The sequence below is a fragment of the Thalassophryne amazonica genome, chromosome 4 (genome assembly GCF_902500255.1).
Source record: "Thalassophryne amazonica chromosome 4, fThaAma1.1, whole genome shotgun sequence".
Taxonomy (NCBI): domain Eukaryota; kingdom Metazoa; phylum Chordata; class Actinopteri; order Batrachoidiformes; family Batrachoididae; genus Thalassophryne; species Thalassophryne amazonica.
This window is the reverse complement of record NC_047106.1, coordinates 134635695-134651812: the sequence shown is the minus strand read 5'-3', so window position 1 is coordinate 134651812 and position 16118 is coordinate 134635695. Positions and strand designations below refer to the sequence as shown.

General features: G+C 39.4%; 1 protein-coding gene across 3 annotated transcripts in view; it reads right to left on the bottom strand.

The window, feature by feature from the left end:
- The window catches only part of LOC117508797 (pannexin-1-like), a 58547-nt gene extending 46924 nt beyond the window's left edge, over positions 1-11623 (bottom strand). Inside the window, exons 1-2 of one of the 3 annotated variants that reach the window (XM_034168627.1) lie at positions 11479-11623; positions 2097-2308 (exon numbers count right to left, since the gene is read on the bottom strand). In XM_034168627.1, the coding sequence (XP_034024518.1) occupies positions 2097-2277 (181 nt within the window). In that variant the 5' untranslated portion in view covers positions 2278-2308; positions 11479-11623. Of the gene's footprint in view, positions 1-2096; positions 2389-11478 lie in introns of those variants that run through there. The other 2 variants (XM_034168628.1, XM_034168629.1) reach the window with 2 other exon arrangements.
- Between the last annotated feature and the right edge of the window lie 4495 nt (positions 11624-16118).

The following is a 16118-nucleotide window of genomic DNA, read 5'->3' as shown; positions in this document are numbered from 1 at the left end:
TGTGACACAGGAGGTCTTCAAAACAGTAGACCACAGCGCTTGCCCTGCCACCTCCCTCCCCCACTTGCTTTCCACCCAGACTCTTCGGGTGGCATATACGGCATTAGAGGGGCATTCTGAATATTTCTGCTGCATTCTGCTGGCATTGTGGAGTTTTGTGTTGTTTTAATTCTTTGTCTTTTATTTCATTCTGTTTGTATTTTTTCGTGGTGGACAGTTTATATCCGCATTTGACCTGCACTCTGGATAGTTCACCTGGATTCCGGAGCTGTTGTACTCCAAATTACACAAATCATTTGAGCTGGCTTTATACGACATTCCGGGTATTCATACACGGCTGTATGAATGTGTGTCCCGTACGAATGCAGCTCAAATTCTATTTGTTTTTCCAATTTGTGTGATTCGTATGCCATTCATGCGCTACTATGATGGGGCCCTTATGTTTATATGCAGGTCAATGCACCCCAAGGTTAAACAGTTTTAGGGTTCACTGTCTTGCTCAAGTACACTTCAGTATCAGTAGCAATTGGGGCTCAAACCCACTGACCCTTTGGTTAATGGACAACCTGCTCCAGACTGCACAAATATTGAATTACTTTATTTACCTGTTCCAGCTAGATAACATAAGTCACCATGTGATCCAAAACAGAAATTTAAGTTTTTTTTTTTTTCCTCATTATTCTCTATATATATTTATTTATATTCCATTTTAGAATAAGGCCGTAACCTAAACTCTGGAAAAGGTGAAGTTCTGTGAATACTTTCTGCATGCACCGTATGTACAATGACAATAAAGGGTCTTCCTCCTTCTTTGTCTGTGAGCGTGGACAAGACACTTCATCTACACTCTCTCATTCCACCCAGTTGTAAATGAATAATAGCCTTGGATTGGGAAGTAACATTTGATAGACTGGCGTCCCACCCAGTGGTAGTCATAGACTCATCTACAGCAACACCTTTAGGCCACTAATGTGCCACTCTTCAGGTGCATTTGGAGCTGTGTGAGGAAAAGCCTCTGGCACAAACATTCTGACCATACCGGACCTTCTGCGGTGACACCAAGCAAAGCCAGCACAGTCAAAAGAACCCACTTTGCAAGCACCTGCCATTTAAAATAAGTTTGTCCTTTCAATTACGTAGGGCAGATAGCTCAGTGGATAGGAGTTGGTCTAATAGTATGTAGAACTGGGTTTGATTCCTGTTCACACTACTTGTGTGTCCTTGGACAAGACACTTTGGCCCAATCCCAATACTCTCCCCTCACTCTACCAGCTCACCTTTTCCCATAATTTTGCACATTCACACGTATGTGCAAAATGATGAGAAAGGGTAGAGTGTTAGACCGAAGGGACAGCATTGGGATTGAGTCTTTGTCTGCATTGTCTCAGTACACCCAACTGTAAATGGGTAATGGCATTGTAGGTAATCAGAGTCAGATTCCCCCCCATTTAGGGGGAGTCATAGACTCTCATCCACCTCCCACTACAGTATCTGGAGATAAATATTGGCACCAATGGGCCTCAGGGCCTACATAGGTCTTACTACTTCATCATAATCTTTCAACTACTTTTAATGTCATTTTCCTATTTGGAAATTACTCACTAAAGACTGTTTTTCCCAGGTAAGAATAAACACAGTTATATTTATAGGCAACATGTACAGCAACTACTACCACTCATAGGCAAAGAAGAATGGAGGCTACGATCTCCCTATTTATGTATGTGGACACTACATCCCTCACTGGCTACTTTCAGGATGAGGGGATGGACCTTTGGTCAGCCTGGGTGGTTGCCAATCACGACCCATGGTGGTTCTGTATGGTGGTGGATGCAACAAGGTGCGACACCAGTGCATGCTCCCAGACCTGGCTGATGCACTCTCAGTGCATATCTAGTTTAACGGTTTAGTCTGGCTTCTTTTAGCTCCATGCTAGCTTCAATCCGTGTTAAACCTCAAACAGTGAATTCAGGGTTTTATTTGTGCCATATTAAATCAAGCCTTTCTTCATGTCCTCTCAGAGACCTCCCCTTAATGTGATCCTAACTCACTGGGTCTCATCTTAAACTTTGTTATCCTGACTATGTATCTGCACTCACCAACTGAAACTTCTTGAGCAAAAGCCAGAGAGATGAGAAGCAGAGGAAGACCCACTGCCACACAGGTCACCAGCTTGTCCACAGCCAGCTCTGTCCGGACACTGCGATACCGAGCCTGGTTTGGTTCCTTCAGCAGGAAATCACTGAACACGTACTCTGTAGCCACGTGGGCGATGGCCATCTCACCACACCGCTGTCAAGAACAGGTACACCTATGAAAACAAACAAGGTGTTTTTGGTACTTTCTGGGGAGAACATGTTCTTCCAAAGTGTGGAGACCAATTTGCAAAGCAAATATGATTTGCACATTACATAACAGCCTAGGTGCAGCCGCCAAAGTACAGCTGACAAACTCAAAGAAGCAAGTCCTATATAGGCCCTGAGGTCCATTGGCACCAGTGCTCATCTCTGGACTCTGTAGCATCAAGCAGATGAAAGTCTATGACACCTCCTGGATGGGACGCCAGTCTGACGCATGTTACTTCCCCAGCCAAAGCCACTACTCATTTATAGCTGGGGGGACTGAGACAACGCAGATGAAATGTGATGTCCAAGGTAGCATGAGTGAGACTTGAACCCAGGTCTACATATTGACAGGTCAGCTCCTCATCCACTGAGCTACCTGCTCTACAAACTCAGCAGATTCTAAGTTTCTTGATTTTTATCCTGCGATTGAAGAATATTTTTTCAAACTGGTATGAATAAAACTGTTCATTCATCAGTTCTTAAAAATTAATTAGTCTGGAAACAAACTTCAAGATTCAAAGCTTTTATTGTCATATGCACAGTAAAGAAACATGTTTCCCTGTGCGATGAAATTCTTACTTTGCTGCCCAAACATATAATATATATATATATATAAACTAAGTATAAAATATCTAAATATAAGTGGGGGAAAAAATGAAATAACATAAAATAAGCATGCTGGTAAGAACAATAGAATATAACAAGCAATGTAATAATGTAATAAAAAGAAATATACACTGTAAGAAGGGAAAAAAAAAAAAACTTGTCAATTATCCTTCAGCGCTCAAGTCTACAAAAACACGGTCACATTACAACACACCTCACAAGATGTTTTTGTGTCAACATGCTACTCAATGATGTGACAGCATGACTTTTAGATGGTTTTAGGCACAGAAAACCTGGAGTCACACGCAGGATCTGTGACAGTATTAAACTTTAAAATATCAGAGCATCAGCCTGAGGCTGAGCTGATGATCTGATCTCCAAAGGCTGAAGGAGCAAAAGACACGCACGTCACACATAACAACAGTGAATAGATAAATAACAGCCCGACTCCTTGATAACTCAAAAACATCAAATGTTGTCATCTTGTAAAGTAAGTCCCCAGGGCCTCACCCTTGTTTACAACTTGGGGTCGCCACAGCAGTTTTTTGCCAGATCCCCTTCCTGATGCAACTCCATATTACATGGAGACTGAGCAGGGGTGAGTTTTTTAGTTTTTTTATTTATTTATTTTTTTTTTTTGGGGGGGGGGGGGGGAGCAATTTCACAATATAATATAAAAAAATAAACAATTCTCCATAATGAATATACAAAGACAAGAGAAAAAGAGGCATTCTGATATGGTGGAGAAGAGGTAGAAAAAGATTAAAAACAAAAGGTATTGTGCAAAATCAGCCATCATAAATCCCCCCCCAAAAAAAGTAGTTTAAATAAAAATAGAACCAACTAAAAAACACACACGAAACGCCCTCAACTCACCCCCAACTCAGTCTGAACAGCCACATAAATCTGTAAAGAACAGTGACAGGCGTGAGTTCAGTCTGGCAACACCTACAATTCCGTAAAGTAAGACTTTAAAAGGTTGCCATTTATGGAAAAACTTCCCAGTGGATCATCTCACTGTATATTTGATTTTCTCCAATTTTATGAAAACATGGTTTCTTTTAACCATTGAGAAATAGAGGGACAGCTCACTGATTTCCAATGTAACAAGATGCTCCGTCTCATTAACAAAGATGCAAACACTACAATATCCTTCTGTATGGAAGTTAAAGAAGTTGAACTATCAGGGATCCCAAATATAACTACCAATGGGCAGGGCTGCAGAGTGATTCCAAGAACTTCTGATATAATACCAAAGAAACTAAGCCAAAAATTATGCAGGTTCGGACAAAGGAAGAACATGTGACTTAAATGGCAAGGGGGTGGGGTGGGGGCATGACATCCATCACACTTTGTCTTCTATCTCTGGAAATATTTCAGAAAGTCTTGATTTAGAAAAATGAACCCCATGTAGAATTTTAAATCGGATAAGTCCAAGCCGTGCTTAAGAGGAAGTGGTTTTAGCCCCATCGATAGCTTTATCCCACAGTGCAACCTTTATGAGTATATCAGAATAATAGTAGTGCTATGTGACTAAAAAGATGAATCCAGGTTTAGAGTATATTTCTTATTGTTACATGGGAAACAAGGTACCAGTAGATTCAGTAGATTCTCACAAATCTAACAAGACCAAGCATTCATGATATGCACACTCTTAAGGCTATGAAATTGGGCTATTAGTTTAAAAAAAAAAAAAAGTAGAAGAGGGGGTGTTCACAATCATAATAGTGTGGCATTCAGTCAGTGAGTTTGTCAGTTTTGTGGAACAAACAGGTGTGAATCAGGTGTCCCCTATTTAAGGATGAAGCCAGCACCTGTTGAACATGCTTTTCTCTTTGAAAGCGTGAGGAAAATGGGACGTTCAAGACATTGTTCAGAAGAACAGTGTAGTTTGATTAAAAAGTTAATTGGAGAGGGGAAAACTTATACGCAGGTGCAAAAAATTATAGGCTGTTCATCTACAATGATCTCCAATGCTTTAAAATGGACAAAAAAAAACAGACGCATGGAAGAAAATGGAAAACAACCATCAAAATGGATAGAAGAATAACCAGAATGGCAAAGGCTCAGCCATTGATCAGCTCCAGGATGATCAAAGACAGTCTGGAGTTACCTGTAAGTGCTATGACAATTAGAAGATGCCTGTGTGAAGCTAATTTATTTGCAAGAATCCCCCATAAAGTCCCTCTGTTAAATAAAAGACGTGCAGAAGAGGTTATAATTTGCCAAAGAACACATCAACTGGCCTAAAGAGAAATGGAGGAAGATTTTGTGGACTGATGAGAGTAAAATTATTCTTTTTGGGTCCAAGGGCCGCAGACAGTTTGTGAGACGTCCCCCAAACTCTGAATTCAAGCCACAGTTCACAGTGAAGACAGTGAAGCATGGTGGTGCAAGCATCATGATATGGGCATGTTTCTCCTACTATGGTGTTGGGCCTATATATCGCATACCAGGTATCATGGATCAGTTTGGATATGTCAAAATACTTGAAGAGGTCATGTTGCCTTATGCTGAAGAGGACATGCTCTTGAAATGGGTGTTTCAACAAGACAATGACCCCAAGCACACTAGTAAACGAGCAAAATCTTGGTTCCAAGCCAACAAAATTAATGCCTCGCAAATGTGAAGAAATCATGAAAAACTGTGGTTATACAACTAAATACTAGTTTAGTGATTCACAGGATTGCTAAAAAAGCAGTTTGAACATAATAGTTTTGAGTTTGTAGCATCAACAGCAGATGCTACTATTATTGTGAACACCCCTTTTTCTACTTTTTTTTACTAATAGCCTAATTTCATAGCCTTAAGAGTGTGCATATCATGATTGCTTGGTCTTGTTGGATTTGTGAGAATCTACTGGTACCTTGTTTCCCATGTAACAATAAGAAATATACTCAAAACCTGGATTAATCTTTTTAGTCACATAACACTACTATTATTCTGAACACTACTGTACCTAGTCTCTTTTCCTTTTCCCATGCAAGCTTGATTTTACTGATCAAATCTGAATTAAAGGATAAGATGCAATTTTAAGACTTCAAAATACATCGTCTTTTGTGTGGATTAAGGGAGTGCAAATCTTCCCAGGACTGTTTAAGGGCATCAGTGAAAAATTTGCAAAAGTCTTAGAAATAAAGCTACGGATTTTAAAATAGCGAAATACATGTGTTACAGTAGTGGACAAGTTGGCAAAGGAATCAAAAAGCCCCTCTGCAACTAAATCTTTCAAACATTTCAAGCCCTTATCATACCAGAGGGAAAAGGTTGTGTCTAAAATTGAAGGGGAAATAAATGATTGTTCTTAACTGGTGCTAAAATAGAGACAGGTACAAATTTGAAATGATGTCACAAGTGATACCAAATCTTAGGGCCCTTTCACACATAGCACGAACAAGTAGGAATCAGTGTGAATCACGGCAAAACAGCCCAAATGATCGAGCCGACGTCGGGAGGGAAACACAGTCGGGCAGGAGTGAGCAATCCCACTGCGATGGTTTCATACCTGCTCGTGCCTGTGCACGAAACCGTCGTGGCGGGAACACAGTGTGAGCAGCTGGAGGATGTGGAACCACATCACGCATCTGCTGTGGAAAAAATGAAAATAAAAAAATAAATGCCACCCGCAGGATTCGAACCTCCAATTTACAAAAGCTCTGATTAACAGAAACTTTACCACTGTGCTACCATCACTGTCCTATAACAGGAGCATAAAATGCCTAAAATCAACAAGGAGATGAAAGTATTTAAGAAAAAAGAGAAATCAGACAATGTAGATGGCAAAAAAAGCACCATAATTGCCCCTGTTGTGGAGGGGAAAAAAAACAGCTGGAAAATGTTGCACCACATCGCGCCTCTGCTGTGGAGAAAACAAAATAAAACCACACACCATTAAAAAAAAAAAAAAACAAACACTGCATTTTATTTAATCCTTCTTATCAAGCGGACAATACAAGTATGAACCGTCTGTTCGTCTGTAATTTTGGACGTACAGTCATGACATGAATGAAGCAGCGTGCTTTTATCATGTCCACATCTGCTGGCCCGGTGTGTCCGGCCAAGGACTGCATTTATATAGTGCTTTTCTATCTGCATCAGACTCTCAAAGCGCTTTACAATTATGCCTCACATTCACCCCGATGTCAGGGTGCTGCCACACAAGGCGCTCACTACACACCGGGAGCAATAGGGGATTAAAGGCCTTGCCCAAGGGCCCTTAGTGATTTTCCAGTCAGGCGGGGATTTGAACCCATGATCTTCTGGACTCAAGCCCAATGCCTTAACCACTAGACCATCACCTCCCCAACATATTGGTTGGCCAATAATATTGGCTGATATGAGCCTTTCACTAACATATCAGTATCCATGTTGTTTTTACAGATAAGAAAACTTTTATTTTACCAAATAAACAATCTAGAAAAATACTTCAGTTGTTGGAAATGGAGTCAGCGGAGGATGCTCCAATGGCACTGTTTACTATGCAGTCAAGCATGGCTGGGACCTCATCACCCCTTGGTCACATTACAGGAGCCAGAAGCAAAGCAACCAGCTGTCATTCATTTTTAATCAGGGTGGGCGTTTTACAGCTACAACAGACAAGCGGTCACTGAGACGCCAGATGGGCAATACCAAAATAGACTGCCAATCTGTGAAGGCAGCATGACGTACTTTGCTTGGTTGTTGGTTATATTTAATAAAGTTCATGATTAGGCTGTAAAAATAAATAAACCTCCAATGTTTGTTTTTGGAATGAACCTGTGGGCCACATCTAGAAATGTGTCTAGTCATGAATGCTGCTGATATTCCTGTCAAAGTGATGACACATTTACTGTATGACATCAGCTGTTCTGTTTTTAAGGCTCTTTTTGCTGATCAATGTAAATGTTTCAGGAAGCTGGAGCATGTGGTAAAGCACAGATTAAAATATTACTGCAGCATTCTTATGATTGTGGGCACCATAAATACACCTGACTTGCCGTGACATGAGTTCAGGTTAAAAATGGACGAGACTGGCACCTCTCCACCCATGACTGTCCTCACACAGCACAAGCACATTCCCGTGTTCAGCAGCACCTTCATGTGATCTTGGCTTTAGAGGAACAGGAACCACTTCAGGCAAAGCTGATTTAAATAGCAAAATGGTTGGATTTAGGCAATATTTATCATCTATGGCAAACGCTCAAAGCTCCGTACAGTCAGACATTTCTCTCTCCCCAGTGTTAGTGTGCTGCCAAGCAAGACCAGTCGATCACACAATGAAATCAACTTAAAAATTAAGGACCTTGGTCAGCAGCAGTTTGGTAATGATAATCAGAGGACGAAAATTTCTTTTTTGTGTGGTTCCCCCTCATTTCCTGTCTATGAACCTCTGGTCACATTAGCCCATTTCTCTAAAGGCACCTTGACACTTGCACAAATTTTATCCCCACATTGTCACGCAATCGTGTGTGCCAATAGGTAAACTGTTGTAATCTGTGAAAATTCATGAAAATTTTGAAATGTTCAAAATTTCAGGCACGTATTAATTTCATGCCAACTGCGTGAACTAGTCGTGAACATTGTGTGTCACTGTGCATAGGGCATCTGAACCTCAAATTAGATTTTGACAAGATGTTACATCCATAATAAACATAACTTTACAGATACATTATCTAATTCATAAGAATGAATGAAAATGCAACTGTTTTACCAATCCATTACAATATACGAGGTCTGTGAGAAAAATAACGTACCTTTTTATTTTTTTCAAAAACTATATGGATTTGAATCACGTGCGATTACATCAGCCAACCTTGAACCCTCGTGCGCATGCGTGAGTTTTTTTCCACGCCTGTCGGTTACGTCATTCGCCTGTGGGCAGGCTTTGAGTGAGGAGTGGTCCACCCCTCCCATCGGAATTCCTTTGTCTAACAACTTGCTGAGAGACTGGCGCTTTGCTTTATCAAAATTTTTTCAGAACCTGTGAGGCAGATCGAAGTGGACACCATTTGAGAAATTCAGCTGGTTTTCGGTGAACATTTTAACGGCTGATGAGAGATTATGGAGTGTTACTGTCGCTTTAAGGACTTCCCACAGAGCGGGACGTCGCGCCGCGCTCTGAGGCGCCGTCGTCAGCCTGTTTCGAGCTGAAAACCTCCAAATTTACGCCTCTGTTGACCCAGGACGTCGTGAGAGAACAGAGAAGTTTCAGAAGAGCTCAGGATCAGCAGTTTATCCGGACATTCCACTGTTAAAGGAGATTTTGTAATGAAAGACGTGTGGATGGATTGGTGCGTCGGCAGGCAGCCGGTGTGGCGCACCGCCACAGAAAAACGAATTATCATTGAGACAAAATTCCAAATGTGTTCTCCACCACACAACAAGCACAAGATGACCTGCAGCTGTAGATAATTTCTCTGTGATTCTGGGAGTGATGAGAGAATGATTTCATCAGCCAAGTTCTGAGAGCAAATGCATCATCAGCTACCAAATTTTATGCCATAGGCTTTGTTTTATACAGCGTGGCATCAAGCGGGCAAAGTGGGAGGCACTGGCATGATGAGTTGCATGGCAGTGCAGGGATCAAATTCGTGCAAATGTCAAGGTGTCTTACTTTTAACTCCAGTGCAACTTATATACAAATAAATGTGTTCTTTAAGAATAATAAAATCTAATTATATAGGGCTTTCCCAGGAATCAAGCACTAAAAAAGAGAGGGAAAAAGAAACAGTACGTTGGCTTCTCCCTTTTCACTTGGTGTCACAACAGCAGATGCATTATTGATCTGCATGTTGATTTGGCACAAGTTTTACACCGGATGCACTTCCTGACACAACTCCACATTAAACAGAGAATATGCAAGGGTGGTCTTGAACTGAGAAACTTCCACTCTGAAAACAATGAGCAACAATAATAAAAATACACTACAATCCATTAAAAAATACCACATTAAGAGCTGATAATAAAGAAAAAAAATGTGTGACATATGGGTGATTATTTTTCCCTCTTTAAGCAGATTTGTTTTTTTTTTTTTTACATGTGCAATTTATACGCCAGAAAATACCTAATTTATTTTGCTTGTATGGAGTTGGATGCAAATCTTTGGGAACAGCTCTGCAAATAAATATGCATTTATTTTTTTACATTTTTTACATTAAAATTAAACAAGCTTTTTAGCCTCATTTCGAAGCAGAGAGAGGTTAATGTTATGGTGATCTGCTCCACCCTTTAGTACAACACATACAAACCATCACTTTTATAGCCAGTCTTCTTCAGACAAGTCAGGGGGTGGACACATGTACATTTACAAGACACTGAATATGTGTTTGACTTTATTTACATCAGTTATGAATTAATACAAACAGTATGGTATTTTATGATAAATCTGTGTGGAGCAGATAGTTCTCAAAAACTAAGGAACTGTGCAAGAAGGAGAAGAGTGAGGAAAGCCATCAAGACAACCAGACAACCCAAAAGACTTTATAGGCTTCTGTGGATGCAACTGGAGAAAATGTGCACAGTGCAAATTTTGACTTGTACATGACCAGTTATACAGCTTCATGATGAAGTGGTATAGAGGAGGATTTTTTTTTTTTTTTAAGAGAACTTGAAAGTTCAGCTACAGTTTGCCAGAAGGCACATCAGAGACTTAAGCCTACATTTGATCTGTTTTGTTGACACTAAAGGGGCTCTTACCTATTCACACCATCATTTTGGCTTTTAGATTTTTATTTCTTTTAATTCATGATGTAGAGATTACTTTTCACTGAGTTTAAAGGGCATCATTTTAGACATTTAATGAAAAGGAGAAATTTTGTTTTGCTTTTTTTTTTTTTTTTTTTTGATGTCCTAAAAAAATTAAAACATGTAAAAGCTTAGGGGGTTTTATATAGCTGGGGGATCATTTTGTTTGTCTAGTAGTAGGTGCATTAAAAATAAAAAAATAAAAATCAGTCAGTCAACATTTTAACATCTTGTCCAACCTACCAAGTAAATCACAAACCAACATGCAACACGGTAACTTACAAGATGCGGGCAGACCAAATTCAATAAAAAAAATACTGAGCCCAATTTAACCAAACACCAAGGAATAGCGAGACTATGATTAGTTCTTGTGTCCATCACTTTACTGGCTATAAAAGTGATTGTCATATGGTACATGTGCACCTATGCAAGCTGTTATTTTGTGTTTATTTAATACAATTCATGTTATAATCCTGTTTTCTACATCAAATCACATTTTTAAAAAGCCTTTTTAAATTTTGAGGTGATTAAATAAAAAGAAATATATATCTATATATTTCCAAGTCGACCCAAACTGTATTTTGCCTGTCTTTGTGAAATAATTTTATCTTTAAAGAGAACAAAAATCTCCTCAGCACGATATGCAAAACCACAAACAATGCAATCAACATGGAATCTAACTTTTCAAATACGGATTTTCTAGAGCATCTCGTAGTAAAAGAAGAATTCTCGCCCACCAACATGAGAGCACGAAAAACAAGTAGCTCTGAAAGAATCTGACTTACGATTATCATTTAAACAGGTTTACCTTAACGCACCAAGTGTCTGCCTGCTGTTCGCGTTTAAAGCCAGCGGCGTCGTCGGTGGTGCTAAACTTCTTTGTTTCTCGTGGAGTGAAGTTTCTCACTCTGAGTGAAGTCTGCGCTGAAATCACCGAGAAGCAGCACAAACTCCACGAGAACTGCACAGTAATGAAGCTCTTTCCTGTCAGACGCTCAACTTCTTCCGCCCCGCTTTAATATGCTGCCTTCACGGTCGCCACTTTGCCTCGGATTTTACATTCAAGCATGCACACACACACACACACACACACACACACACACACACACACACACACACACACACACACACACACACACAGAGCGAGAGAGAGAGAGAGAGAGAGAAAGTAAATGCAGTTGCATTTGACAGTTATGTCAGACAAAAACTGAAGAAGATATACTACTTAGTGCAGCAAATAACTGAAGCAATACTTCACATGGTGATACAAGCACCAAATCCAGCACAGATTCTCCTTAGACATTACTCTTTTGCAAAAACCGACGGACCACTTGAATTTTCAGTAGGCGGCCACGTAGGGGTCAATTGAAAAATTACACAGGGGTTAAAATATAAAATGCTCCAGTCATACTGAAAACTATACCACATTATTTGTTTGATCATAAAGATTCCCAAAAGGTATAGTTTGGACTATCTATCAATTCAATTTCAATTCAATTTTTTTTTTTATATAGCGCCAAATCACAACAAACAGTTGCCCCAAGGCGCTTTATATTGTAAGGCAAGGCCATACAATAATGATGTAAAACCCCAACGGTCAAAACGACCCCCTGTGAGCAAGCACTTGGCTACAGTGGGAAGGAAAAACTCCCTTTTAACAGGAAGAAACTCCAGCAGAACCAGGCTCAGGGAGGGGCAGTCTTCTGCTGGGACTGGTTGGGGCTGAGGGGAGAGAACCAGGAAAAAGACATGCTGTGGAAGAGAGCAGAGATCGATCACTAATGATTAATGCAGAGTGGTGCATACAGGGCAAAAAGAGAAAGAAACAGTTGCATCATGGGAACCCCCCAGCAGTCTACGGTCTATAGCAGCATAACTAAGGGATGGTTCAGGGTCACCTGATCCAGCCCTAACTATAAGCTTTAGCAAAAAGGAAAGTTTTAAGCCTAATCTTAAAAGTAGAGAGGGTGTCTGTCTCCCTGATCTGAATTGGGAGCTGGTTCCACAGGAGAGGAGCCTGAAAGCTGAAGGCTCTGCCTCCCATTCTACTCTTACAACCCTAGGAACTACAAGTAAGCCTGCAGTCTGAGAGCGAAGCGCTCTATTGGGGTGATATGGTACTACGAGGTCCCTAAGATAAGATGGGACCTGATTATTCAAAACCTTATAAGTAAGAAGAAGAATTTTAAATTCTATTCTAGAATTAACAGGAAGCCAATGAAGACGAGGCCAATATGGGTGAGATATGCTCTCTCCTTCTAGTCCCCGTCAGCACTCTAGCTGCAGCATTTTGAATTAACTGAAGGCTTTTTAGGGAACTTTTAGGACAACCTGATAATAATGAATTACAATAGTCCAGCCTAGAGGAAATAAATGCATGAATTAGTTTTTCAGCATCACTCTGAGACAAGACCTTTCTGATTTTAGAGATATTGCGTAAATGCAAAAAAGCAGTCCTACATATTTGTTTAATATGCGCTTTGAATGACATATCCTGATCAAAAATGACTCCAAGATTTCTCACAGTATTACTAGAGGTCAGGGTAATGCCATCCAGAGTAAGGATCTGGTTAGACACCATGTTCTAAGATTTTGTGGGGCCAAGTACAATAACTTCAGTTTTATCTGAGTTTAAAAGCAGGAAATTAGAGGTCATCCATGTCTTTATGTCTGTAAGACAATCCTGCAGTTTAGCTAATTGGTGTGTGTCGTCTGGCTTCATGGATAGATAAAGCTGGGTATCATCTGCGTAACAATGAAAATTTAAGCAATACCGTCTAATAATACTGCCTAAGGGAAGCATATATAAAGTGAATAAAATTGGTCCTAGCACAGAACCTTGTGGAACTCCATAATTAACTTTAGTCTGTGAAGAAGATTCCCCATTTACATGAACAAATTGTAATCTATTAGACAAATATGATTCAAACCACCGCAGCGCAGTGCCTTTAATAACCTATGGCATGCTCTAATCTCTGTAATAAAATTTTATGGTCAACAGTATCAAAAGCAGCACTGAGGTCTAACAGAACAAGCACAGAGATGAGTCCACTGTCCGAGGCCATAAGAAGATCATTTGTAACCTTCACTAATGCTGTTTCTGTACTATGATGAATTCTAAAACCTGACTGAAACTCTTCAAATAGACCATTCCTCTGCAGATGATCAGTTAGCTGTTTTACAACTACCCTTTCAAGAATTTTTGAGAGAAAAGGAAGGTTGGAGATTGGCCTATAATTAGCTAAGATAGCTGGGTCAAGTGATGGCTTTTTAAGTAATGGTTTAATTACTGCCACCTTAAAAGCCTGTGGTACATAGCCAACTAACAAAGATAGATTGATCATAGATTGACTATCTATGACTGAATGTTTTGGAGTTATGGGGTAAAAACCTTAAGAATGGTGACAAAGGTCAATTTCAGTTTGTACAGGGGTCAAAAGTTAAAGTTGCTCCAATTTTAGTAAAAAATGGTTAAAATTGTTGATTGAGCTACTTGGACTAATAAATGGAATAGTTTTGACTGTGTTGAATGCTTGGTCTCTAAAGTAAAGGTCAAATAATGTTGATGTCCATTGAATTCTATGACATGTGACATATGTTACCCAGTAACATGATAACTAAGCATGGTACATGGTGCAAATTATTCCTTTTTGAAACCATATTAACTCAACCAATAATTTGCATCACATTTGAGCAAAATTGGAACAACTCTAACTTCTGACCCCTACACAAACTGAAACTGAACTTTGTTACCATTCTTGTTGTTTTTACCCTGTAACTCTATAGATTCAGTCATAGATAGTCCAAACTATACTTTTTTAGAATCTTTACAATCAGACAAATAATGTGGTATAATTTTCAATATGACTGGAGCACTTTTATATTTTGACCTCTATGTAATTCTTCAACTGACCCCTACATGGCCGCTTATTGAAAATTCAAGTGGCCCGTCAAATTGTTGGCCCAGTGCTTATGTACTTGAGATATTTAGAAGAGCTATATTGAGGAACTGGTTAAAGATTCACTGATGGTTACTATTAAACACTAATGTGAAGTCATATATCACTTCTCTATTTGACACATAACAGTATTCTGTGTTCATCAAGGATAAAATGGGAGAATTTTGGACATATATGATTCCATTCGAAAAACGCTCCATTCCATATATTACCAGAGGATTTGCCAATCCAATATGTTGGATCGGTATTGATCTAATATTAGCCAAAACTACTGAACTGGATATTGTAAATTTACAAAATAAATAAATAACAAAATCTATCTGATTTCAATATTCTATTACATGTCTGAGTCATATCCATGTAAATACAGGGCCAGTATTGCAGATAACGATACTTTTCCAATAATAAAGGTCGATGCATCATCAATTTGGTAAATCTGAATGAATTTTCATGGCCCTTAAGTGTTTTTTGGGGGGGATTTTTGCCCCTTTGGCTTATTAATTAGTTAAAACCCAGGTGATAATTTGGGCAAAGTTTATAGGTAAATAGAAAATACTAAATTATCATAATAAAGCTTTTTGTTTAGAAACAACAGAACAGTAACAAAACAATTTATTGCCATAAGTTGCCATGTCTGGATTTTTCCTTAAATAAATAACGTGCACAAAATTATCACTTGAGATTAAATTAAAAGAAATTATTTTTCCAGGTAGAGTGTTTACATTGCATATTTATACAGTGTATATATTACATACAGTAGTGTATATAGGAGAGAAACTGAAACTAAAGTATTGATCTTACTACACTGTAATCAATTAACATCAACACCAATGTTGGTATCGATATTACCGATATTTGGATGGATCCACCCATCACTGTTCATTACTTTTTGAGTTATATTCCTCTAACAGTCAAACAAACAAACAGACAAATGCCAGTGAAATAATATTTAACATACCTATTTAGAGGGAAACCTTAAAACCAATAAATTTGATGAATGTGGTTCTTTTCTTCGGAGCCCGTCTTGGAACATGGTGGTTAATTTTTTTTGGGGGGGGGCCCAGACGGGCTTAGTACTTTCCTAGGTTTTAGATATACAGACTATAGTTTATACTGAGTAGTGAACAATTTATTCCCCAAAATGGCAGCACTGCGCCGCCATTGTGTGCCTCACTGTTTGACGGGGGGGGGGGGGGGGGGGGGGGTATTTTTGCGTCCTGTTGTTATGGTTACAATACAGTCTGTGGTTGTCACCGGAATCGCGATGTTTCCAAAACATCAGGTTGCGAACCTTGTGTTCACGTTGAGGGAGGCTACTTCAGTTTTGTTTTTAGCACCGGAGCTTTAACTTTGAAGCAAAACTGATGTAGCCAGTGTGAACTGGCTACATCAGTTTTGCTTTTGATGCCACAGCTTTAACTTTGAAGGCGCTTTCCGCCGAACTCGTTCGCTGTTTTTAACTTGACACCGGTAGTTTCCTTGAGTTCTT